Source organism: Tiliqua scincoides, chromosome 4, assembly GCF_035046505.1.
Source record: "Tiliqua scincoides isolate rTilSci1 chromosome 4, rTilSci1.hap2, whole genome shotgun sequence".
Lineage (NCBI taxonomy): Eukaryota > Metazoa > Chordata > Lepidosauria > Squamata > Scincidae > Tiliqua > Tiliqua scincoides.
The window spans coordinates 133309296-133336043 of NC_089824.1; the positions used below are offsets into that span (position 1 = coordinate 133309296).

The window sequence follows — 26748 nt, forward strand, 5'->3', positions numbered from 1 at the left end:
TATGTCAATGGACAGCACATAGAAGATCAGATCACCTGCAGTAATTGCAAATTAATGCTCTACTGCTAATGCATTAACTACACAGTATTGATCTACAATTGAATCATACGGGCTGCTGTGAAGTGATTTTTTACTTTAATATTTTGTGTGCTTTTATGGCATTTTCCATAATGCATTTTCCCTTTCAACTTGAGTTTTCTATAATTGTCCCCATTTTTAATTTCCTACAGTGAGATGACTTCTAAAAACGCATGTCTCTGTCTCAAAAGCCTTTTTTAAAAGGGGAAAAAAATCTACCAAAGGAAAGATGTGACTTGGTAGAGCTCATACGTGAGAGAAAAGAGACATGAGAAAAAGAGATGAAAGTCTTATTTGTGCAAATCAAAGATATAGGAAAAAAGAGCCCACTTAAAAAGAAAAAGAAAACATATGTTGCGCAGGAATGCAATACTTTGTTTAAAAAAAATCTACGGATTAATTTGCCTCTAGTCCTAGTGGTATCGTGCATTTGAAATGACGCAAATACAAAGAAATTGTGTGTTAACGTAGTTACTTTTGGGCTTCTTGTATTTTTCAGCAGCAAAGAAAGCAATGATTTTTAGCAATGATCTTTCTTTCGTAAAAAAAAACCTCTTTACGAAATAACTATCCCTACAAAAACCTATCACATCCCACTAATTAGAAAAAAAGGAATTAATGACATTTGGAAAGAGTCAGAGGTTTTGAGCTAGGTCTTGTCTCACTCTCCCCCTAAATCACCACAGCAAATTCTTGTTTAATTAAAATGTTCAAATTGGATTGAAATTAACCTTACTTCTGTTTGTGCAGACGCTCATTCTCTGGTTATGTAAGCTAAAAAAATTGCTAAGATATTTTGAGAAAGAAAACCCCAAAAGAAAGCTGCAGATCATTACTGGAGGTGAAATGGGGGCCGTAAAACCACCAAGAGGCACATCTGTTTTCCACAAGACAAGCTAAAATGTTTTATATTGTTCTATATTTTCTTTGGTTTTTGTTCACTATGAAGATTTCAGTTTTCATTCAATTAGTCCTTATTTAGGATGAAATGCAAAATTATTCCTCCTTTATAACTCAATTAAAAAAATTGAAGATATAACATGCATTTTTTTTACTTTACAAACAAAAAGGTTGACCTTTGGGGCAGTCATTGTGACCAACAGATAGCTTTAAAGCAAATCAAAATTCCCACTGGTAGGTAAAATAGTATTATATGCACTCCCCACTTCCCTAAATAGTGAGACGTTTCAGGGGCAGTTCCACCTAGGTATGGTTTCCTTTGGAGGAGAAGTCACTGAAGGCTTATGGTGTCTTTTCTGTGCTTAGTTTGTTTTCAGATGCGCATGTTGAGCATCAGATGTGAATGTAGGCAACCTTCAGTCTCGAAAGACTATGGTATCGCGCTCTGAATGGTGGTTCTGGAACATCGTCTAGCGTGGCTGAAAAGGCCAATTCGGGAGTGACAATCCCTTCCACACTGGAAGTCGCTCTGCACTGCTTGGGGAACAGGGTTGGGATCCACCGTAACAGCTGGGTTCTAGTCCCACCTCCCACTCCCCGCCCGCCCCAGGGACTGCCCTCTGCCTAACTTCACCCACCCTTCCTAAGTTGGCACAGAGGCTGGATGTAGCCTCCGCAGGCCAGCATGCGTCCCTGCGCTAGCCCGGCTAACTCCTGAGGAGGCACAAATGTGGTTTATGGCACGTTTGCGACCCTCCTGGGCTGGCGCCTAACCGGCCTAAGCCTAGGTTAGGATTGCGCCGTGAATGACCCTTGGTTCTAATACTGTGAGACAGGGAGAAGAATTGTATCTACGCTTTCCATTATTTTGTAAACCTCAATCGTATTTTCCCCTAGTCATCTTTTTTTTTTTCAAGCTAAAACCCCAAATACTGTATTGTTACCACCTAAGAAAGATGTTCCAGGTCTTTTGATTGTCCTCTTTTGAACTTCACAACTAGACACACGATTCCAAATGTGGCTGTACCTTTAATTTTCACAGGGGCAATACACTATTAGCAAACTTATTCTCAACCCTTTTCTTAATGAACCCTTTTGAAAAACAGCCACAGACTCAGTTAAATGCATTTATATTCCACTGATAGCAATGGGAGAATTAAGTATCCATTAACTCTTTGTCCTTGGAAATCGCTTGGCATAAAAGTGCACGATTCCATGTTTGGGCCCACAATCAGTAAACTGTGCAAAGAGCATTGAAAGAAAGAGATGCTGTAGAAAAGCACCTCCATTCATTTCAATGGCACATGCATAAACAAACACAATGTGCACTTTGTTTTCATTATTGTAGGTTCTGAAAGAAATCATTCTCCTTTATGACATTCATTTTTTAAACAAGAAATGTGCTGGAGTTAGGACTGTAGAGGTCCAATTTCATCCTACCCTTCAAATTGCCAGATGCGTGGAAGCCATATGTAGTAACACTGTGAGACAGCAGCTCCAGTACTTTGTGTTGCCCTCTTTCTCATTCTCCCTCTCTTCTGTCACATTTGAAAATTTATTATTACACTCAGAGACAAGCCTCCAGAAAGAAAAAAAAAAGGAGTAACAGACCTATTCACCTATCTAATCATTCCACCTAAATATACATTAATAAACTAATCAAGACATCAATTTTCGAAGTCAAATCAAAGTCCTTAAGCAAGTTGAGCACAAATGGAAGCAGCCCTGCAATATATTTCAGCTAATATAACATTTTAATGGAAATCTTCAGAGGCTCTGTGACAAATTGTGGGAAGTTATACACTCCTTTGGTCGAGGTTCAGTTCTAATTAGCAGTCATAAATGAAATCAATGGAACATTCCCTTGTTGGTCATACTTTTCTGCAGATATAAATACTGCTGTAGATCCAGGACAGCAACATGAGAAAAGAAAGGCTTTGATTACAACAGGGCTCCAAGCTCAAGTCTCAAACACTGTTAACCTTTTTTGGTTCGACAGGTGACATCTATCATTACGAGAAACTTGTACATTACTACATGCAAATAATCTTCTTTGTGGTTATAGAATTACACTACTGTCTGCCAAATTCAACCCTTTGGCTGTCACAGTGTGTAGAGTGGCAAACATGGAGAAGAGAGGCTTGTGATCAAGGTCTGCTCAGTCATGTAGCTTATCAATTGGTTTCCTTTTTCTCTTTTCTCCTGCCTAGAAGTCATTCATGTTTAGGGCCTAGTTGTGAGAGAGTGTATGCAAATATTACATTATCTTCTTGATACCCCTTCCCCATTACTGTACTTTTATCCTCACAATAAAAGTGATATCTTTGTTGCACCTTGCCTTTCTCCCTCTTTCACTCCAGTCTGCTAAGTTGTGGCATGAGTCACTGTATTTGTTCCCAGAACACATAGTCAATTATCCCCATGTGCCACATGTTACATGTGTCTTAGAGTGTGCCCAGTAACAAGTATCTCATAGACTCTGGTCAGACACATTCAGTAGGTGAGTTTGCAAACTGGGGAACTCATTCGCCTTCCATTGTGAATCTTTCAGCTCAGTGCTGTGGGCCATTTACAGCACTAGAATGCTGGTTTTGCTGCCATAATTGGCACAGTGGCATTGTAAATCAAATCAAGCTGCTGTCAAACGCTGTGGGACTGCCAGTCCAAAAGTCCTGTGCATGTGCCAGAACTGCTCAGATGCCGTGCTAGGACAGGTAGGAAGCACAGGTAGATTGGTGGCATGGAGTGCTCCATCGGCTGTTTGGGGGCAGTGAGGAGGAAGGAAAAGAGATGGTTTGGGACTGGAGGGGTGGATCCTGTTTGCAGCAGTATGTACTGGAATGCAATCACTTTCTCACTGCCCAGCACATCTCCTGCCTCTCCTCAAACAACAGAGCTGGACTCACAGGTGACTAGCTGGGAAGTAAGTAAAAAAATGTTTTGCATACCTCTTGCTGGCCATCTAGTCACCTCCCCCGCCACAGCATGCAGTGCATGCTAAATTGGCATGGTTGCACACTATGGACTGGCGGGAGGTTAGGATTGAGTCATAATAATCTTATCCTATTGCCTTCAGATTTTACATACGTATTCACGTCTTCTTCAAACTTTATAGACAACTATGGCTCGTGGCGATAGACAGTTTGCTTTATTCAGTCTTGGGGGACAGGAGATATGAAGAATCCCTGATGAGAGAGGGAGAGCTTCTTTTTTCGCGTGGTGGAACGTTAAAAAAAACGATCCTCTTGTTTTCAGTCTGGACTGGTATGATTCAAGATGAACTCGGCTACAGAAGTATGCTATGTAATGTTAGCGAGTTAGGTTATGGATGCTTGAAAGGACTGTGAGACTGGCCTTCATTGCACATCCCTGTATTGTGTCAAGCTACCCATGATTTTCCATTCCCACCATAAACCACCTCAAAGGCAAGTTCCTTAACAAATAGTATAAAAAGAATATGCTATGTTCCTCTCAACAGTGGTGCATTCATTCATTGACACAAGAAATTCTTGCAATTACTGGCATGTTTTGCATGATATTCTTCCCAAACGAATGCCTTGTGCAAATGGTGTGATCAAAGAAATCTAACCCTCAGATGGATCCAACTCATACTTAACCAGAGTTTCTCCTCTTTGGATTTCCAAGGCATAATTCCTGAACAGTTCACAGCTCATACAGTTAGTTCCATGACAATTCTTTCTCAGAACTGAAAGAGAAATAAGGAATACATGTGGCCATACATGACCATTTCCCTGTTCCCATCTTAAAACAAGGTGTTCAATTATCACAAAACACATACTTCTCATAACTTTTTTTTAAAGAACAAAATCAATACCTGTAAAACAGAAGCACCACTATGAAGAAACTGCAAGCCACTCTCAGCTGAGTCAATACCTCCTGTGGCTAGGATGGGAAATCCTGGAAGATCACGAGCGATGGCAGAAACTGCTCGAAGGGCAATGGGCCTAATTGCATTTCCTGTACAAAAGAATAAGAGACTTTTAGTGTGTGTGTGTGTGTGGGGGGGACCTTTTCATTGTCCAACAGATAATGTACTATGTATATCCAGATGTATATGCTCCACACTATATTTACACAGATATACTCTAGATCAAGGGTGTTAAACATAAGGTCCGTGGACTGGATGCAGCCCGCGGAAGCTCTTTATCCAGTCCATGGGCTCTCCCAGCACCACCATCAGCTGCTCTCAGCTGCTGAGCGGTGCTGAAGTATACCTGATAAAGAGCCTGACTGGGCTCTCCCATATCTTAAAAATATGATCAAGATTTGCATATTTTTCTTCAGTCATTTGTAGCTAATGAGTTCCTAGGTGAGAAAAAGTGCTTCTTTCTGGTCATCACCTGCTTAATGACATCACTTCCTGCTTAACGACATCACTTCTGGTCCTCAGCAGCCATCGTGAATGCTTCTTGGCTCACCGTATGAAACAAGTTTGATGCCCCTGCACTAGATTCCATCAGTGGAGATCTGAATTTTAGTGATAACAGATACATGCACAATACAACTGCACAGACCCTACTACCACTTTGGGAAGAGGATCCTTCAACAAATCACATGGCTGCCAAACGCCGCCCTTTCCAGACACAACAAAAGATTTGCTACCTCACTGCACCATAGTGAGTAAGCAATACAGAGGGTCTAACCTGTCTCATGTATTTGGAGGCTATTTAACTGAATTTTTGAAAGCAAGAATCTGTTTGCTGATATGGTTTTTCAATAGAACATTAAAAAATCTGTTGTGTTGTCATTTTTTTTAAAAAAAGATGTTTCTTCTGTGCTCATTGCCTCTGGCAAAATGTCACCTCCCTCTAATAACCCACCATTTTTACAGTCAACATTGGTCTTTACAAACAGGATGTCTGACAAGCCCATCCCATCAATGCGAGTTGCTACTGAATCAGCATCCAAACACTCAGACAAGCTGTCTGTATTGACATCTGCTCCTGATTCAGCATATGAATTATCCTCTAGGGTTATGCCACCTTTAGCTGCTTCAGCATAGATTCCTCCTCATTATTTATCTGTGCCAGCATTTCCTCCATTTTTAGCACTGAACTTGTGTCCCATCAACATCTGCTCCAGAACCAGAACTCAAGCTGTCTGATCGGTACAGCCCTTCAACACATCTTCGAGGGACAGAGAACCACCAGCGTTAAAGAATGAGAAGATTTACTTTAGACAGACTTGCTTGTACAATTAAATCACATCTTACACGGTCAGAAGAGTTACTGAAGCCAAAGAGAGAGCAAAAGGAAATTTAATTAAGCACTTAACCCCAATTGCAGGGGGGGGGAGTAAGTATTTCCACTATAGGTTTCTGTAGGAACTCTGGTCAGTGTCTGACCAGTATTGGAGATTCTTGAAAAACCTTAAAGAGCATAGGCAAAGAACACAGCGAAACACAAAGTCACAAAGGGACGAGAGAGTGGGCAAAGAACTCCCGTTGGGCATTAATGGATGGCTTGATATTTGCAGTTTGCTTAACAAAATCAATCTTAATGATACAGGGAGGAATACAAAGAGTTTTCCTAAAGTCATACTGGTAGGACTTGCTCTTTCACACTGCAAAAACATTGATTTTGAGACTATAGTCCAATTGCAGAAAAAAAAAATGAGCTAGAATCATGGTATCCTGGGGTAGAATTATTATTATTATTATTATTATTATTATTATTATTATTATTATTATTATTATTATTATTTTCCAAATATTGCACAATGACAAAAAAAATCTATTTGTTGGAAATGGCATATTAAATGATTGAGGGCCTAACTAGATGGCACAGGGGTTGAGCAGCTGCTACGAAGCTGTGTGTATCTCACCCACACATTTCTCCATTAATGCCTACGAAAAGAAACTCATGGCAGATGTCAGTGTCCTCACTATTTCCTGGTACTTGCCTCCAGTATACTGGTTGTTCCCAAAAAATGCTGAAGGTGCAGAGATCCATCTCACATTCCTTTTAGTAAATTTTACCCAGAAAATGCATGTAAGAGTCTTGGGTGAGTGTTAGCCACATGCCACACCCTGTCTAAAGTCTACTTGGGCTGTCAAAGTGAGGTGAAACCTGGGATGATGATAATTAGTGGATTAGTTCTTCACTAAGCCGGGATTTAGATTTGGTGAAGGGAAAGGATATAAAACCTGCAAAGAAAGAGGTTCCATCACATGAGAATTTCTTTGTAAGAATGTAGGATCATGTCATCTTTCAATAGTTCATGTAACTACAATTACAGCCTAATCCTATCCCTCACCATTGGTGATGATACAACTGCACCAACAGGATGCGTAATGCATCTAATGGTGGTGGTGGTGGGGAGACAATCAGGAAATAAAACCTCAGCGCATGTGCGCTGGAAAAAGCTCGTCCGTCCCACCCCCTTTGGCTAGCCAATCAGCTGGCAGCAAAGCCCTACTGCTGACTGACAGGCGGGGAAAGCCTGGCAATCATTGCTAGCGTGCCACAGAGGCACGCTAGCAGCCCTTGTAGGCCTCCTGGAAGCGCAAGGTTGTCTTTGGACCTATGCCTGATATATAGCTGCTATATATAGGATAGGATCCTGGCACATGCTGATGCTGCCAGGATTCAACCCTCCTTCTCCTGACATGCCTCCTGCCATTCTCAATCCAAATCCCCCTCCCATCCTTCACTGCCAATTTACCACGAGCAACAAAACCCCTGGGAGTCACTGCGACGCATACTGTGCCTCTCACCATTTGCCTCTCAGCTTTTACACCACTATAAAGGTATTCTGCTGTCAGAACACAAATTCCTGCAGTGCAAAGCCCAGACAGAACTGGGCCCTTAGAGAAGACTATGATAACACATAGGATAAAATGCCTACTACGCCTGTGTTCACAGAGGACATGGGTGTAATTTAAAATTAAATGCCTATTACGTGGAATCACACAACTGGTAGGTTTTTATGAATATCTATACCGCCTCCCATTTTTAAACTTCCATTTAATCCGGAAAAGGAACAAACAAGGTGGAATGGAGCCACCAACCAACCTCTGACTTGTGACTTATTGATTAGCTATATCCAATAATGGCCTTTGAAATAAAGTTATTAGTCAAAATGAGTAATAACCCTACTATCAATGGACCACCAATGAACCTTCAAGTCTGCAGCTTTTCTGCTACATAAATGACAATGCAGTGTACCAGGAATGGGAACTCGAGTCAGATGACTCAAGTCTGAGTTGCAAAAACACTTTTTTTGCTGACTTGTGTACACTCGAGTCATCTGTGTTGAGTCAGCTGACAACACTGACTTGAGTCTGAGGTATCTGACTAGGAAATGAGTCCTCATGTGTGCAGACTCGAGTGAGTCTGTATCTGGGTATGCTTGCTTTCTTTGGCCCTTGAAAAACTTTGTGGGGCCATAATTCAGAGTGGGCAAGCAGTAGCAGGCAAGCTCCAGCCAGGAGGCAGGGAAGGGATAATGTTTTGCATTGAGCAGCAGGAGGGGAGAAGAACGAGAGAGCAGGCTCTTTTGTCCATCTCTGAATCACTGGATGAAGGATGAGTGGTCTTTTTTCCCTCTGAACAAGGGGGGCAGGAGGAGCCCATGGGGATTCTTACCTTAGGATTGCTTGGAGGGGAAAAAAGGAGGCAGAGAAGCCAGGAAGCAGTTCCTCATGACTCTGCCCATTGCTACCTGGGAGGAAGAAGCTGCCTCACTGAATGACTGACAATGGGACTACTTCTGAGTAGAGTTGCAAAGGATTGGATTGTACCCTTAAACGTAAGCCTCCTAGCTGCTGCCGTGTGACCCTCCTCTTGCTTGTCGCTTCTGTCCCCTCCAGCAGTCCGTCCTGCCTCATCCTGGCTTGCTTAGCTTGGACACCTTCTAGTCCCTTTAGGTCTGTGCCTTGGTGTGCCTGATAATAATAATAATAATAATATACAGTATTTATATACCGCCTTTCTTGGTCTTTATTCAAGACTTTATTCAAGGCGGTTTACACAGGCAGGCTTATTAAATCCACGCAGGGATTTTTACAAATTGAAAGAAGGTTCTCTCTTTCAAGAACCACCACATTCAAGATGTTACACTCCGATCTGGTTTAACATTCTGGCCTCCATCCTCCCACGCTCCGAGCAGATGGAACAGCTCAGCTGCAGCTTGCCAGCTGCTTCAAGGTCGCACGGTGCCGGTGGCCTCGAACTGGCGACCTTGTGGATGTTAATCTTCCGGCAAATGGAGGCTCTACCCTCTAGACCAGACCTCCTGCCCCTGATCCAAAAGACACTGACTCAAAGTGACTCAGGAATTTTCGGGGGGGGGGGGGCGGCGAGTCAGCAAAGGGTGCCCATTAAGTCTCGTGTCTTAATGTACGTACTTAATGTAATGTACTCGTGTCTTAATGTACGAGTCGAGTTATGGGGACGGAGACTCGAGATTCACCATGGTGCCAAGTTCTCATTCATGCAATATATAGATTTAAATGGACTGTACCAGGGGCAAGTCAGAGACCTCAATGAAGATATAGTTCATCACAACAGATGTAATACACCTTATTGTGTGAAGGATATATGATCATCATGCCTTGTGCTTAATGTTCAGTGTGGCATACCTGGATAACAGCTTTCACTAGGCTGATAAATATGATTAGCATATGTATGTGTGTAGGTAACACACACACCTTCTCCATCACATTCTCTTCAGCACACAATTTAGAATTTAAAGTCTTTGTTTTATCTGCCCTATCAACAAAAAACAAAACATGCATAGGAAAAAAAAAAACACCTTCCTGCAATAACTATTGTATAGTGTTTCTGGCATAAGAATGAAATTGGATCATAATTCTCAATAGTGTACTGCATACAGCAAAGCAAACTTTAGCTTTAATTTATTTATGTTACAGTAATTACAGCATGGATCTTCCTTGCAAAATTAAATTTAAGATTCACTCAACACTATATTAAACATGAACTAAGAATAAACTAAGAAGCTAATATAATATTAAACATACAATTTATTTTTAGTGAACTGAGGGTAATTTTGGATACTCAGCTGTTATTAAAAAGAAAATGCAACAGAGCTCTATCCATCTGTAAGTGTGTGCATGGATGTGTGGGTTTGGGAGAGGTGGCCAAAGAGCACACTGCATAAGTATTTCAATATCTGCACTGGTTCTCTATTGTCATCTGGCCACCATTCAGGGTATCGGTCTGCCAGCGCACCCTATTACAAAAGCCTTCCTTTGGAGCTCCACCACAGCAGGTAAGTCCAGCGCAGGAGTGGGGGAAGGGCAGGAGAGGGCTGAATGGGGCCTTGATAGGGTTGGGAAAGATTGGGCCCAGAACAGGGGCAGGACTGGCAGTGCCAAGTGTGTGCCATATCCAAACCTCCTTCCTAGGCCTGATCAGCCTGCGTGAATCAATGTGGACTTTAATTAGTAATATTGTTGGTGCAGGTCCGAGTTGACCCACTTTAGCTATTTGGGCTTACCCTGGAGCAAGAAGAAAAATGTCCCGTTACTCCAAGGAGATTTCCCGCTGCCAAAAATCCCCAGCAGGCTGCAGCGTAGCCCGTGCCAGGGCCTCTGCGTCATCGCTTGGGGATTTACATTGGATTGGGCTGCCCAAATTATAAAGCTATAAATAATTTAATTCCTACAAGTCTGGAAGGGATAGCTGCTAGTTTTGTTGGAGTTCCACTTTGACATGGGAGTGAGAGGTGAGTAAGTAAAGGTCTAAATCTCATGATCCAAAATAGCCTCCTGTCAAGTTTCTTTTCCACACATGTGATTCATGCCTCTTTTGTATCTGGGATTGGCTCTGGGGCAGGGGCATTTGGTGAGCATGTGTGCGTGTAAGATGGGACCACTCAGGGTCTAGTTTTGAACCAGGGACCTTAAATTTTTGACTCCTCCCATTATAATCACCTATTATCACTGTAATCATTGATGTCATCCAAGCACACCCACTTTGTAATACCATGTAGGCACCAGGCTCAAATATCAAAGGCACATAGCTGTTCTTGATGCCTGCCTCTTTCCCACGGTTATAGAACTTTCTCACTTGGAAGATTCAAAATCTTTGCCCCTTTCTTGAGCCTACCTTTTGAGAGATAAACATCCATTGGACAGAGAGGTGAGACCCTTGAAGGTAGTAACAAACAGACAAATTATTTTAGTGGACTATTTAGATTTTTCAATACCAGTGCCAAAACTTCAAAATGGTGTGGGTTATATTTCAAAATAAATATGGTGCATATTTCCACATCATTCACTAGAGAAAGGACAAGAGTACCTAACTCACAACTAACATACTATGGGCGCAATCCTAACCAACTTTCCAGCACTGAGGTAAGGGCAATGCAGCATGGAGGTAAGGAAACAACATTGCCTTACTTTGAGGAAGCCTCCGTGAGTGACATCCAACTGCAGGATGCAGCACAAGCCCCATTGGCACAGCTGTGTCAGCACTGGAAAGTTGGTTAGGATTTCAGCCTATGTTGCATTGATTTTGGTGGAATCATTTTCCACCAAAAGCATGCTTAGGATCACATCCATTAGAATGCGCAATTATCTTCCTTTTGCTGAAGTTAATAAAATTGCTGAAGAAAATCACGCAATTTTTTTTTCTTTTAGAGAAATGAATGAAGAGCAAGTATCAGCACTCAAAATGGCAGAATGGGAATTAAATAGGAACATTTGCCATCCGCTTACGGTAAACACATCACTGTAAATACTAATTAAACTAGACATTTTAAGGATTAGGGTAAACAAGCAAAGAAAGGAAACTAAATCTAACCTTCTTTAACAAGAACATTCTTCATATACTTGCAGTCTGAAACATGACATTTGGGAAGTGCGAGCACAGATGAATGTAAATATTATAAACAAGACATCTGCATCCACCTCCTCATTTGGGATATTAATTCAATATTGCTTTTGCTCCCATCCACCTGTAGGTGGCCTTCAAAAGCTGCACTTATCACATAACTCATTAGCAGGGTTTTCAATACTGTCATATCCAGATAATTAGCAATTTATTTAAATAACCAATTTCTGTGGAAATAATTGCCATGGAATGCCCTGAACCTTCTTTTTATAAACTATAATAAAAGTGTTAAGATAATCCCTGACATTTGCAAATGCCATTAGTTCACCTTTCCTTTTGATAGTGCGATGGCTTTATGGTTAAACAATTACCTGATAACGCGGCAGCTTAATGAAACAGTGGAGCAAGCACATCTTTCAAAATGGCCAATGAATGCATTTATATGCAGAAGAAAACTAATGTACAGACATGTTTTAGGACACACACACACACACACACACACACACACACACACACAGAGAGGGAGAGAGTTACCTTCACAAATTACTATAATCAAACTGAAGATATTTTTATATTTAAAAATCTGGAAGACTGCAACCCATATGGAAGTTGAAAAGTGAACACGAGATGTTCACGAACCTTTTGGAAAAAGAAGCCACCTCCCAGTCCCCTATATCTGCACTACAGAACACATAGTTTTTGTCACCAAATTAACTTTGACGGCTTCCCACTTTCCAAATTGTATTTGGTAAGGACAATGAGAACTTGCTGTAAAAGATCACCGATCACCACCTCACAAAATGACAATTCACAAGGTTTTTGACGGAGAGAAAATGTCTCCTAACCTAATTTAAATGGCATCTGTGGTTTACCTATGCCCTTAGAATGAGTTGGGTCAACATTACTTCACTTCACTAGCAGGATCATAAATTTTCTTTAGTCTCATCACATTTTAGCAAGAACATTCTCCTTGCACTGCCCATCCTGCAAACAAAGAAGAAATTCTGCGTTTTGGTCAGATGACAAGCCTCTTTCCTAGGTATATCAGAATCAATCAGGCTTGTCTACAGACTGTGATGGATGCGCTCTAAATTACTGACTACAGGCTGAGCCTATATACAGGTTGAGCCTACTTAACCGCGGATTTTATATCTGCAGATCTGGCTCAATGCTGGTGTGAATTCTGAATTCAGACCAATTCTGAAGCCCACAGAGACAGTGGGCAGATGTACACAGCATCTGTGTGCTTCAGGAAGCCCTCCAGAGTTCCTGAAGCCCACAGATGCTGTGAATATCTGCCCACTGTCTCTGTGGGCTTCAGAATGACTCCTAAAGCAAAAAAACAAACAAACATGACTTCTGGTTTTTCGTTAAAACTGGAAGTGACTTTTTATGCATTCAAAAGGCATTCTGAGGCCAGGAATGCTTTCGTGGATAAGTAGGCTCAAACTGTAGTCAATAATTTAGAGAGCATCCATCACAGTCTGTAGACAAGCCTGATTCTGATATACCTAGGAAATCATGAGTATGGTGAGGCTGGCTCTGTACAAAACTTGTCTAGCTGACTTGTGCAAACCAGACAATTGTGCTGCTTAATGTTCCTCATAAGATTGTTGGAGAGTGAAATGAAATGAGTGTAACTCTGCACCATCCAGTGCAACAATTTTAATTGATCACCTAATTTGTAGATTCAATTGAGATAAACACACGTTTTACAAAAGCCACAATATAGGTTCCTTGTGGAGTTTTTAAAGCAGTATGAAATAAGTAATAATTTAAGAGGGTGGGCATGAGGCTACTACTCATTGTTAGAGTAAAAAACTATCTCTTTTTTTCCTTATTAATGAGTAAAATTTGCCATCACCAATTAAAATTGACCCTCATCACACAGTCCACTAAAGCACTAGCTGATTAATCTCTGAGGCGTACTCAGATTATTCATATAATCTGAATCCAGGGGATATAGTGGGAACATAGCTAAGTAAATAGAGACAAGACAGTCTGTAAAATGCAAAATCTTCCATTTTTTCAAAAGCAGATTGTTCTCTACAGGTACTAATGTTTTCTGTGTGGAAACCTCTGGTTTCTGACACTGATGTAAAGCCCAGGATAGAAACCTTCAACTGTCATAATGAACTTCTTTTTGTTGTATATAGGACCATTTTAAACTAGCCCTGAGTAACTGAGTAAGTTTCCATCGCCTTCCCATTCTGCCCATCCCATTCCACCCCCACCTACTAAGCAGTCTTACCTGTGGTGGCAGGTGCCCCAGGTCCATTGCTACATGGACCTGGCTGCTTGCTTCTTCCAGCCAGGCCACACTCCCCAGTGTTTTGTGTTTGACACAGCTGTGAAGAGCGTTACACCGCAAGAACACGTGTTCCAGCAGAATAACTGAGATGGCTTTGGGTCATAAATACAACTGAAATCAATGATGCAAGTTAATCATGACAGACGTAAGTTTCATTATAGTGGGCCCTCAGCATCCAAAGGGGTTCTGCTTCTGGACTTCTCAAGGATGTCAAAATCCATATATGTTCAAGTCTGCTTTAAAATGTTAAAAATGTTTTCTGAAAAATTGTGTCCCCTACCTAAGTGCCTCAAACTGTGCTGGCTGTAGGGATGCAGGGCAATCTCAGGCACTTCCTGAAACCACTACCAGGTTACACCTTCCTTGGCCCTACCACACCGCAGACCCCCTTCCTTGGCCCTACCACACCACAGAATGCATCAAGGAAGCATTTCCAGATGCTTCTGCTGAGCGCAGCAAGCCCAATGGAGAGGTTCGTGTGCCTGAGTGCTACCCAGAAGTCAATTCCAGGAGTGACAGAGACTGCCCCATGGTCTTTGTGGATGGTGGAATCTGTGGATAGCAAGACCGTAGATAAGGAGGAAGCATTGTACTTCCAATGGGTTTTTACTGTAACTTTCTCCGGATACAATCCAAAGTTATTTTATTAAAAAAATGTTTCCAATGCTATTACTGATAAACATCATAAGACAAAAGATTCTGGCAGCCCAATTAACTTCCCTGCCAGTCCATAACAAGTCAATGGATTGCAAACTGCAAGATATGGCGGTGGAGCAACCAGATGGCCATTAAAAGATAAGTAAAAATTTTTTTTTACTTACCTCCCAATAGGTTGCCTAAGAATCTCCTTGGACAGACACCAGCTCTCTTGCTGGCATAAGTCAAAGAAGAAGGAGGGACCGTTTGGAAAATTGGGCATAGCATCTGGCATGCACGACTGCTGCCAAGCTTGTCCCTCCTGCTGCCCTCAAATGGACCCCTGGTTTGGACTACTCCCCGCTCTGAACCTCCCATGAACTGTCTACAGCCCACTCCCGCTGCCCTCTTACCTGCTGTGGTGCAGTGTGGGTGGGCCACTGGCATGTGAGGGGAGATGCTGGCTGTTTCCACTAGCTGCTCCTTTGTGTTCGGCAGCAGTCCACCATTTATGGTGGTGCCGCACTGTTTACGACAGCAGAATGCGAGTTCTGCCATTATAAATGGCAGATAGAATTGGGCTACAAGTCTGTTAACTGAAACAGTTCATAATATGCTGCGAGTACAGTGCAGGATAAAATGGGTGTATTCTAAGAGAGGTTTATTTCCATATTCACGTATACACGAAACAGAGTGGTTGACACATGCTGTAATTTCAAGACTTAAAGAAAACAATGTTCAAAGAAATGGGCCTTCATCACATTACAGAGTGTTAAACTAAATTCTTTGCTTAAAAACCCTGTGAATCAGTTATGTTTTTCTTTCCACCTCTCAAAGAAGAGCCAGATTCAATGCAGGAGGCTGGACTAGAGGTGATGAACAATAGTTTCACTAATACAACAAAATGGGGAAAAAAATTGTTGCACAAAAAGGGACTAACTAGAGTTGGAGTTAAAAAGCTAGTTTAAAAGCAAAACAACCTAAAACACAGAACAATAATAAAATCTATGATTGCTCCTTTATTTTTATAGGGCTGATTCAGATTACAGGTATATGTCCAAGCCAGCTATGCAGTGGTGTTCTTGGGTTTCTTTGTGCCCAGGACACCACTTTTTTGCCACTCCCACCCCTGACCAGGAAGTAAATGCAGTGACATCATCATGTCACTGCAATTGCTTTCAGAATCGTGCCAGGAGTACAAGTCTACTCCTGGTGGAATTCCATGCTGCTTTGCGCTGCCCCCTTCCTCTCCTGCAAGTACAGGAAAGATACAGCCCGAAGCAGTGCTCTCAGAGTGCATCTTTTGTCTCCTTGAAAGAGGCGGTGTGGTATTGTGACCGGACACTGGGCACGATGCCAGTCTAGGCAGCAACTTTCATCTTCTACAAGGAGATAAAAGACATGGTCCAGAATCGCAGTTGGAGAGGCAGTGAGCTTCTGCCTCTTCAGCAACGATTTAAGGTTGGACTGGGTCACTCCCTCCTCTTCTCCTTATTGGAGGAGATGAGAGAGCAGTCTAGAGAGTCAGTGCAAATTAAAAGTTGTGAGTGACTCCCAGCCCACTGACTCTATTGGTCGCCCCTTTCCTCTCCTCCAAAGGAGATGAGAAGGCTGCCTAGAGTGTCAGCTCACTGGGAATTGTTAGTGTGCTGTGGGCGCCCCTTTCCTGAATCTCAGAATCACTGCCTCTCTGGGACATTTGTACACCTTGCCCTCCCTTAGGTCTGCCACTGCAGCTACCTACCCCACAATTATTGCATACTAATTAGTGCAATCAAAGGGGCATGCCTTCTTGATTCTTTTAATTGCTGGTGGTGGGGGTTTGGTTTTAACAGAAATGAGACCCTCCATCAGAGGAAGTATATCTCTGAATAACAATTGTTGGGCTGGAGTCAAACAACAGAGTGGAACTCTGCACCTCATTCCCAGTTTGTGGGCTTTCAGGAGTATGTGTTTGGCTGGACTGGATGGGGCTTTGATTGAACTGAGCAGGGATGTTTCTAAGTTCTTATATCTCAAGCAGAAGGAGTTTGGGGGGGGGGCAGAGCCTCTTCTGGGCCCTGGAGAGTCATCTCATCGATCTGACTTGATACAAAGTGCCCCTCATCTCCTGCAAACATTCACTTCCCATGTCAACTCCTCATGTAGAAAAAAACTCCTTATATAGTACAGTACAAACTAATTTCTCTGTCTGTATCTTTGGTGGAATAAAGACATTTTCCACCAATGTCACCTTTGGCAGATAAAAGACCATCATTATTTTGTAGCTGAATGGTGATACAATGCAGTGAAAGTTGTCTGGCAAGGTGGGGTGTGTGGGGGGGGGAGAGATATCATGTTTTCACCTTTTTAACTTTCTTCTACAATGATTAGTTCCAGAAAGATGAGGCATCATCATTTTTGTGAAGGCATTCTGGTTTGTAAGATTGGTCCTTAGAGCTGGCAACATGTAATAAATGTGCTTTATTCCTAAACATCAATCAGTTTCAAGAATGGTGCTTGCTTGCAGAATAGCAATAACAGGGATATTCAGCTAACAACTACCACAGCATGAAAACATGGGATCACAGATGTGGCATCTTCTTCTGCAATAAGAATATGTTCTTGTAATTATGGCTTTGTAATGATTGCTAAATATCCCTTTCCTAATGTTTTCATATATATATATATATATATATATATATATATAGAGAGAGAGAGAGAGAGAGAGAGAGAGAGAGAGAGAGAGAGAGAGAGTCAATGAAGCTTATACTTGCAACGCAGCCACTTTTTTATCACTGCCTTTTAATTTGCAATGTACTAATGAAACTCCGAGTTTGTGTTCTGTTTTTTAATAAGCAAAGGCAAGCCACTTCACTCCTTCAAAAAACAGAATGAACCAAACATAACTACCGTCTAGGTGAGACTGAATATCACAAGAGGCCCAGTATTATGGGACATTGGAAGCATTTGCAAATATCAGATTGAATCTTATGCTATACATTAACAATACAACAAGACCTTATCTTTGTCCCATTACTATTCTTCAAGCATGATTCTGGTTTCTCAAAAACACATTTGTTTATGTCTCATAAACAAAATAATATGTTCATCATAATACATTATTTATCGAGCATCAAGTCTGCTATGCTGAAAGTTCTCAGCTGAGAACATACTGTTCAATTTTTTGGGGGGTGTGTGAATTTGCCATTTGAACAGTAAGTTCTCAACAGAGAACTTTCAACACAGTTTTAATAGTTACTGCTTTATATATATATAAATTATTATATATATTAAGAGATATATATATTATATAAATTAAGAGAGATATATATATATCTTTAAAGGTGTTTAGATAAAGGTGATAACATCATGGTCTTGTGGTTTTGTATGTATGCATATGTATGTATGTGTGGGTGTGTGTATGTGTATATATATATGTATGTATGTAATACATATAAAATGAAAAAAATAATTTTCCGTAAGTCCTACAAGAACAATGCAATGTCAACATACAGCATAGTTCCCAGAAGACTTGTGGAAATTAAAAATGGAAGCTGTAAAGCTGCTGAGAGGTGTACCATTCCTGCCAGGAAGACCTCTCTTTTTCCCCAGTGGCCCCCCCCCCCCCAAGAACTGAATTTACTCTCTGGTTTCACTATCCTCAAATAGGGTAATGAAACTGGAAAGCCATTTTGGATTTTGCCCTACCTAGTAGATACTAGACACTATACAAAAACAGAAGAAGTCCCTGCTCAGATTCATGATCTAAAAAAATGAGACAAAAGGAGAGGAAGGTTAGAGGGAATTTGAAATGCTGAAATAAATGACTGGGAGTCAGGTTTTGGACATGTGTCCTCTAGTTTAATGTGATAAAATCTTATAAATAATATAAGGACCATTTCACAGGATTGCCTCTACCTGATATACTTCACAAGAAACAAATTTAGGGAGGACATTTGAAGCTCACATCCTTCCTACATCAAATAAGCGCTATTGGTTGCATATGAGATACCTGCATTTGCCTTTGTACCTATGCCTACTACACTACACCTGCACAATACATCTACCCTTCAGGACACAAATGGATAACATTTATTATCCTATACACTGCCAAACATGACTATTTTAAAGGCCACACAGCCAAGGAACTGTGTGAGATAGCCACTTACCATATTAGGATATCCACACCAGGCGTGTGGCCCCCAGAAGTTCTTTATCTGGCCCTCAGGCTCTCCAAGCACCACCCTCAGCTGCTCTCAGCTGTTGAGCTGTCCTGAGGTGTCACTGCTGAAAGGGCTGCCTACATGAACATTGAGCTCGCCCACATTTTGAAAATACGATCAAGATTTGCATATTTTCTCTTCTGTCATTTGCAGCTAATGAGTTCCCGAGGAAAAAAGTGGTCATAACCCACTTAATGATACCACTTCGTCACTTCCGGCTCTCAGCAGGTGTCATTAATGCTATTCAGCCCCCTGTATGAAATGAGTTTGACAACCCTGATCTAAACTATCTTAGAGGACCAATAGGTAGAAAATTTCAGGAATTCCATTCCTCAACCTGCCTAGGACTTTAATTCCAGTACTGAAGCCTTCCTTCAGATCCTCTGTGACAAGGTGAGTGGGAGAGAGCCTTTTCAGCTGGGCACCCAGATGGACCCTGTTCCAACTGCAACTCTGTTGCAACTGGTTTCAAAAAAGAGGGAGAAAAACAATGCTGATACAGTATATTGGGTAGCCAATGAGTTGAAAGAGATGCAACAGTGTCTTGCACTGCCTTAGTAAACAGGTTACTGTTTTGCACAGATTACTTTCTTTTTTTTAACTGATGCCAGTTGTTAATAGAAAATTATAGTCATTTTTTCAGAAGGAGGCAGGTTCCCAACAACCAGTTTAATTAGCCTAATACCCACCCTTCTTTATGCTGGCTTCAGGTTTTTGCAAGTTGTGTTTGGGTTCTGAGTTGTACACTGCTGAAAATTAAACAGGATTAGCCGAACTGTTTCATTTATTCAGAAGCCACACAAAAAGAGGCAAGAGAATTCCGGTGAGCTGCTCCATCTGATCGTTTTTAATTGTTACCTAACAAGGGCATCTCAGAGGGTGAGGAGGGTCCTTTATTTCTGCATGCAGTGTGTCCCCTGGTCCGCATGAAAGAAAAGCTGGTAATCGTATGAAAGTATGCCTGACTATGCTCAGCGGAATGCTTCTTTGGAGTTAACGTTGGTTGATCAAAACGGAGTTGAATTAAATCTGCTCCACGTGCCCACAAAGAACATGCCTATTTGATCTAAAAACAGTTCACACCAGACTCAGCCAATCTTTGCATGGAACCAGCACCTTTCATCAGGAGCTATCAAAGCATTTTAAGAGCAACGAGACTTCAGAATCATCCCTTACAAAGGACACAGTGGAAGAATCAGTGGCCAATGCAAGTGAAAAGACAAGGTCTCACTTTGGCTTCTCCACAGATATTCAACTATACAGGTGGTCACTTCCTCACATGAAAGCAACTAAGATGCATTAACCATATATCAGACCTAGAGTGTAATGAAAGAAAGCAGAATATTCAAAGGGGTAGGATCATTAGTGCTGAAGGAGTCGGCACATTCCCGCATTCTCTACTGCCATTGGTGTGACCCCTTGCTCCCAACTTTACAGGCCATTATCAAGCCCCTTCAAAGTGGTGACCTACTGCTAATATGGTACAGTCAGACATCCCTTCCAAACCATCCTGAATGTTCAAATGTATGTTTACACAATATTGCATTTATTTCATCTTTCCTTCAAGTTAAAATCAAACATATGATTCTACATCCTCAAAGTTGATCTCAAGAAGTAGGAGGAAACATAATAGAATATGTGCAATATCTCAAAGGCAGCCCAATCCTATGATCGGACTGCGCTGCACGAATTAGTGCTCCAGCAATGCAAACCAACCTATGGCATCACAAAATGCGACCCTGTGTAGCACACTACTGGGTTGTTGTTGGAAATGACAAGTGGTGCTGGCTGTGGCCTGCCGGGAGACCCTGGCGCCAGAAAGTCAGTAGTGGGGCCAGGCTGTGGAGAGGGAAGAATGGGAAGACTGGAGGAATAACTGTGTGGGAGGAGAGGGGGAGGCGGTGGATCCAGTGACAATGGCGTGCGCTGGATCTTATATCCTCCATTTTAAACATCCTTGACCCTTTTCTTTCCTCGGATATGCCACCAAAAGACATGGCATATGTCTGAGGAGACCCATAGGCAGCCCCAGGGCTTATGCAGAGTAAAAATAAATTTTACTTTCCTCCCATCTGCCCTTAGGTCACCTCCCCATCATTGAATGCATTGTGCCTTTTTGGTGTGGTTGCATAGGTGCTGGTGGCTGGGGATAGGATTGGAGCCCTAATTTTTTTTTCCCATAGAAAGAAATCTCTACTACTAACCAATCCTAGCACCAGGTTGCTGGACACTTTTGGGCAAAGTCCAATATAGCACCCCCACCACACAGTTTACCTGCAGCAGTTGATGGGCAGTGGCAGCACCCTTCCTTTTACCCATTTGATTGGTGAAAGGTACAGAAACTGGAGCAGTTGATCAGTTCTGTACGCTGGGGGGACCAGGTGGGTCCTCTGCCAGATCCTAACATGGCAGAGCCCTACTGACCATCAACACACAGTTAATTCAATATGCATTGTCAAAAACTAGTTAATTAAAAACTAACCTGTAATTTTTATTTTGTCAGGCATTTGGCAATAGTTAAGAGAAATGAACCTATATTTATATTCTCCTTTGAGTATAAGAGAAATTTTAAATTTTATAATTTCTGTGAACCACCCCGAGTGTTTCACCACCTTAAGTGCCTGTGTTTTTGTTTTATAACATAGGCATGCCATACATTTCAATACAAATGGATAAATGACTGACGACATTTACAGTTTTTTTCAGTATACTGGCAGAAGGATTTCTTTAAAAAAAAAAAAGGCTCAAATCAAATTAATCCGCCATTTATAACATTTAAGATACAGCAAAAAAAAAATATATATCCCTAATTCAAGTGGACAGCATAACCTATAATGCCAAAACAAACGGAGTAGAATAATAGTTTTCAGACTCAGGTTACTGTGTCAGCATAGAGACCTGAGCTGTGTTAATTCACCAAGCTTGATCCTGCTTGCTGGAGCATGCTTGTCAATATTTAGCACCCAGGGAGCATGTCATGAGTCTTTACAAAAACTCGCTTATAGACAACACACAAGAGTGGCTGCTGTGATCCTTTTTCTAACACTGAGATTAAACTGCTGAAATTTGATTTGAGCTTTTTAAACCAGGGATGTGTGTGTGTGTGTGTGTGTGGGGGGGGGGGTTGTGTTGGTGTTCCTCCTCCCCCTCCACCATATACCTTCTGCAATCAAAGAGGAAGAAAGTGCATTAATGGATTGCAAATGCTGTTATTAGGGGCTCGTTAAATACCAGATGCTTTATATAAACTTGGTTTTTTAAATTTTTTGCTGCATCAGATACTGAAATGCCACTTTTATTCTTCTTCCTGCTTCCTTTTCTTCTGCTGTGAGATTAGAAAAAGAGCCAAGTTAAAATAAAGTGCTTTGGTGCTTTCATGAAGTAACTGCACTGGGACAATTCACTTGCTTCTTGAGATGGTTCCAAAATATTAGGAAGCTTCAAAATAATCCCACTTTGCTAAAACAGGGTCTTTCTGATATATTGTCTGTGGTTCTTCCTGCTTATTTACATGTCTTATTTACTTATTTACAGTTCATTTCTCACTTTAAGCCTCACATCCTCTTCAAACACCAAGAAAATCCTATGTTCTCAAGAATTAGAATATCAGACTATAGATCTGTATATGTAGTGACACTAACAGCACAATCTGATGCATAACTATTCAGGTGTAAGTCCCATTGTGTTCAATGGAGCATACCCCTAGGCATGTGTATATAGGATTGTGGCCTATAAATACCTAGTGTCCTGCAAGAGTGCTCAACATGGAATAAGGATACTTGGCCATGAAGCCTATTGGATGATGTTTGGCAAACCACTCTTTCAGTCTAACCCACTTCCTGGAGTTGGTGGGTGGATAAAATGGGAAAGATAACCTGAGGTTTTTGGAAGAAGGACAGGATACAAATGTAATAAATCACATTTAAGCATCACTCTGCTGGCTTGTGTCAAAAAAGCACAGAACAAGCCAAAAATTCTCTCTCCAACTGTGGTCAGATTCCAGTCTCTCTAGCAGCTTAAAGTAGTATCAGATCCGAAAGAAAGAATAATACAACTCCCTTTGATATTTTCCCAGTCATAGTATCTCAAAGGATTCCATTAAGCATCCTCTTCAGTAATTTGAAGCCCTTCATAATTTTACACTTTTTCCTCCTACTCTTACCATACCAGTGTGTCAGTCAAATAGACTAGGGGTGTCAAACCCGTTTCATATAATGGGCTGAACAGTGTTCATGGTACCTACTGAGAGCAAGAAGTGACATCATTAAGCAGGAAGTGACCTCATTAAGCAAATGATGGCCAGAAATAAGCATGTTCTCACATAGAAACTCACTAGATGCAAATGACAGAAGAGAAAATGTGAAAATCATAATTTCAAGATAAGAGAGAGGTCAATTATCATGCTGGGAATGCCCAATTATAATGGGGCCACAGGCCTTATGCTTGTCATCCTTGGGCCGCTAGACCATCAACATCATGTAAGAAATCACTGGAAGTAACAGCGTGCAAGGATACTTAGGGAATCTGCGTCTGCTTGATCACGCCCCAGATTGTGAGGATCTCCCATATGTCCCAGATATATTTACTGGATGGGAATAAAGAAGGGTGAAAGGCTATCAGAAGATCCCAGTTTCAACCCAAAGCATCTCTAGATAGAATTGGAAAAGACCATTTCTGAAACCTTGGAAAGCCATTGCTAGTCAGGATAAACAATACTGGGATATAGTGGAATATGTAGCTCCAGATCTATATTTCTAGAATGTAGTCATACACTGCAATCCTATGATGTCTACTCAGAAGTAAGCTGTATTGAGTTTAATACTTACTCCCAGGTAAGTGTGTATAAAATTGCAGTCTAGTTTGAAAGATGGATTTTGTAAGTTAAAATAATTGTTTCCCTGGTGTGTGTAACTATAACATACTTGCAAGCAGGAAGAATCATTATTATTCATCATCATTCAAAACATTTCCAGGTTACCTATTAAAAATATACTCAGAGCTGCGTACAAGAAAATAAAGCAAGGATTTTTTTTCTTAAATTAAAAATATTTTGAGAAATACGTCAAAGTTTTGACCTTTCTGGTAAAAAAAAATTACAGCATAAGTGTGCTTGTGTACAATCTGTTACTGACATTCCAATACCTGGAATGTGAACTGGAAGGCAGGGGGAGTAAAGCCCAGGAGATATCAGAATGGTGGAAAAATAACACAGTGGTACCTGTGAATAGAGGAATTCACTCATCCCTAACAATATAAATTGTTGTCTGCATCTGGTACTGATTTCTAGTAGTGTTACCATTTTGATAAATGAACTTTAGCGGGGGGAAAATAACTTACCATGAGTTAAGCATTATCCACGGTTAACCATAATCCATGAGTTGTCAGCATATGCTAAATTTGAAGGAGTATAAATGTACAATGCTCAACAACCATAACATGCAGATGCATTTAGAGGTATGTCATTGTGTGTGAGGTCAAACTATATATTTGAAACCATGCAGAGAGGAAATCTGGTGAAATGACGGGCAGGGAAAAGGGTCAGAGTCCAGCCCCCTCCATTTTTGACGCTTTCAATCAGCACCTTTGAAAGCAGTCTCTCAATTTGTTTATTTTTTTTTTAAAAAGACTACCATACTACTAGGACACATATTTCTGTACACTCACTACACTGCACAATTTGGTCCCATTAACTGAAAGTTACACATCAGCTGTACTCTCTCTCTCTCTCTCTCTCTCTCTTTCTCCCTCTGTGTGTGTGTGTGTGTGTGTGTGTGTGTGTGTTGTTGGCAACCTTCAGTCTCAAAAGACTATGGTATTGCGCTCTGAATGGTGGTTCTGGAACGTGTGTGTGTTTATATTTGTGTGTGTGTGTGTGTGTGTGTGTGTGTGTGTGTGTGTGTGTGTGTGTTAAGCTCTTCCAGAAAGCCTAGTGATAGCAAGTGCTGATTTGTGCAAATTTCAAGGGCTTGGAACAAAATACTTTGGCTGTTAGTCTGAAAGCAATGCTGAACATTTCTCTCTGATACTTGGGAAGTACAAGCCAACTAGCAGATAAATTTGGTGAAGAATCTCATTCCAGTCATGCTTTCCCTTCCTAATTTCCCTTTTCACTGTTTTGTCTTCTTTGCCTTTTCCTTGGGGATCAGAGTGATTGATAGCCTAATCCAATGACTGTATTACAGCTGCCTCAAGTTGGACTCTTTTCCTTATCATTAGCAGTTAGCCTATGGTTAAATTCACAGCTCACTGCTTGGTACAGCCCCTGAGATTTAAGGTTCTGGCCTTTTAGAAAATATTTAACATAAAATTGAAATCTTGACATACTCAGAACTCAGTTCTCTGCAAGAATTCTTTAATTAATCCAATGCACTGTGCCATTGTTCTGTGTAATACGGTGCCACAGTCAACTACTATCAAGACTCCAAAGGAGGTACAGCACTAAATTAAATAGAACCTGGCAGTATGTACATCCTAGAGTGTGTGTTTTTTCTTCCTGAGTAGAGGAGTCGACTTTGACTATTTAAATTCACTCTTGAAAAAGGATACCAAAAAAGCCTAATTAATTTATCTAGTTAAATAAATTAAATACATTTAGTTAAACTCGAATTTATTACGTTAAAGCTTGCAGTGACTCTATGGAAAACAATGGAATGAGGAAGGGGAAGATGAAACATTGATGTAATGAAGCATTATAGCTTCTGAAAGATGTTGGGCAGTTTTATTATGGAGCTGGTCTACCATACAGTGCTTCCACATTGCACATTTCATGTGAAATTGTTCCTCTTTGTTGACTTTTTTAGGGGCATCTGCATGATAATCATTAGTAAAATAGCCTCTGTTCGTGTTTTTCTCCCTTTGTGTTCAGAATTAGAAAAACACATCTGCTTTTTTAAAAAGGACATAATTCACTGTTATAGGTAAGGAGGTTTGGTCTGATCAGTACCTGCATACAAGATTATGCAGGACTCCAGGTAAGCAAAATCCAAGTAAGCCTTGGAAACAGCCCAGTGCTGCATCCCATAGGAAGGTGGCTGGGCTGGGAGACTTCAGCAGGGAAAGAGGTTTTAAATCCCCTTACTCCTGCATAAGCCTCCTGACCCACAATGGGTCTCCTTGGACCTTGCGCTCACAATTTTGCTGGCACAGGTCCAAGGAGAGAAAGGAGGTGAGGAGGCTGCTGCCAGAGAGGATAGGATCCGACGCAGGTCTTCCATGACAGATTATCTCCCTCCTGCAGCCTCCCCCCCTTATGCCCTTCCCCATCTGGTTTTGTCTCCTTTCTACCTCTGTTCTGTCCCCCTCCCGCCTTTCTCAATGTTTTACCTGCCCCAGTGAGCAGGGACTCCAACAATGGCGGGACAGGAAGGTGCAGGCCTTCCCACTAGTGCTCCCAGCAGTGTGCTAACTCACTATGCTATTGGAGCGCTTTTTGCGACAAGTGCTGCCTGCTTTATGGCACTCGGTGCTGTTGCAGGAGCTTCGCCACCACTGGCCAGCGAGGGAAAGATTAGAATCTGAGCTTCCCAAAAACTGGGGTCTTAGTGAAATACATTTTTAAAATCCCATAAAATCCCCCCAAAATCCGTAACAAATGATGCAAGGGAGGGCACCAGGATGAGGTATCTTGTTATCTGGTGTGCTCCCTGGGGCATTTGGTGGGCCGCTGTGAGATACAGGAAGCTGGACTAGATGGGCCTATGGCTGATCCAGTGGGGCTGTTCTTATGTTCTTATATTGACTTAAGTTGCACACATTCTTGACTTAAGTTGCACACTAAATGAAACACAGTGGGATGGTGGGG

General features: G+C 41.4%; 1 protein-coding gene across 3 annotated transcripts in view; it reads right to left on the reverse strand.

Moving 5' to 3' along the window:
- DPYD (dihydropyrimidine dehydrogenase) overlaps positions 1 to 26748 on the reverse strand; it is a 533115-nt gene that overhangs the window by 79793 nt on the left and 426574 nt on the right. For 2 of the 3 annotated variants that reach the window (XM_066623608.1, XM_066623607.1), the window contains one exon: positions 4814 to 4956. In XM_066623608.1, the coding sequence (XP_066479705.1) occupies positions 4814 to 4956 (143 nt within the window). Of the gene's footprint in view, positions 1 to 4813; positions 4957 to 12164; positions 12251 to 26748 lie in introns of those variants that run through there. The other variant, XM_066623609.1, reaches the window with a different exon arrangement.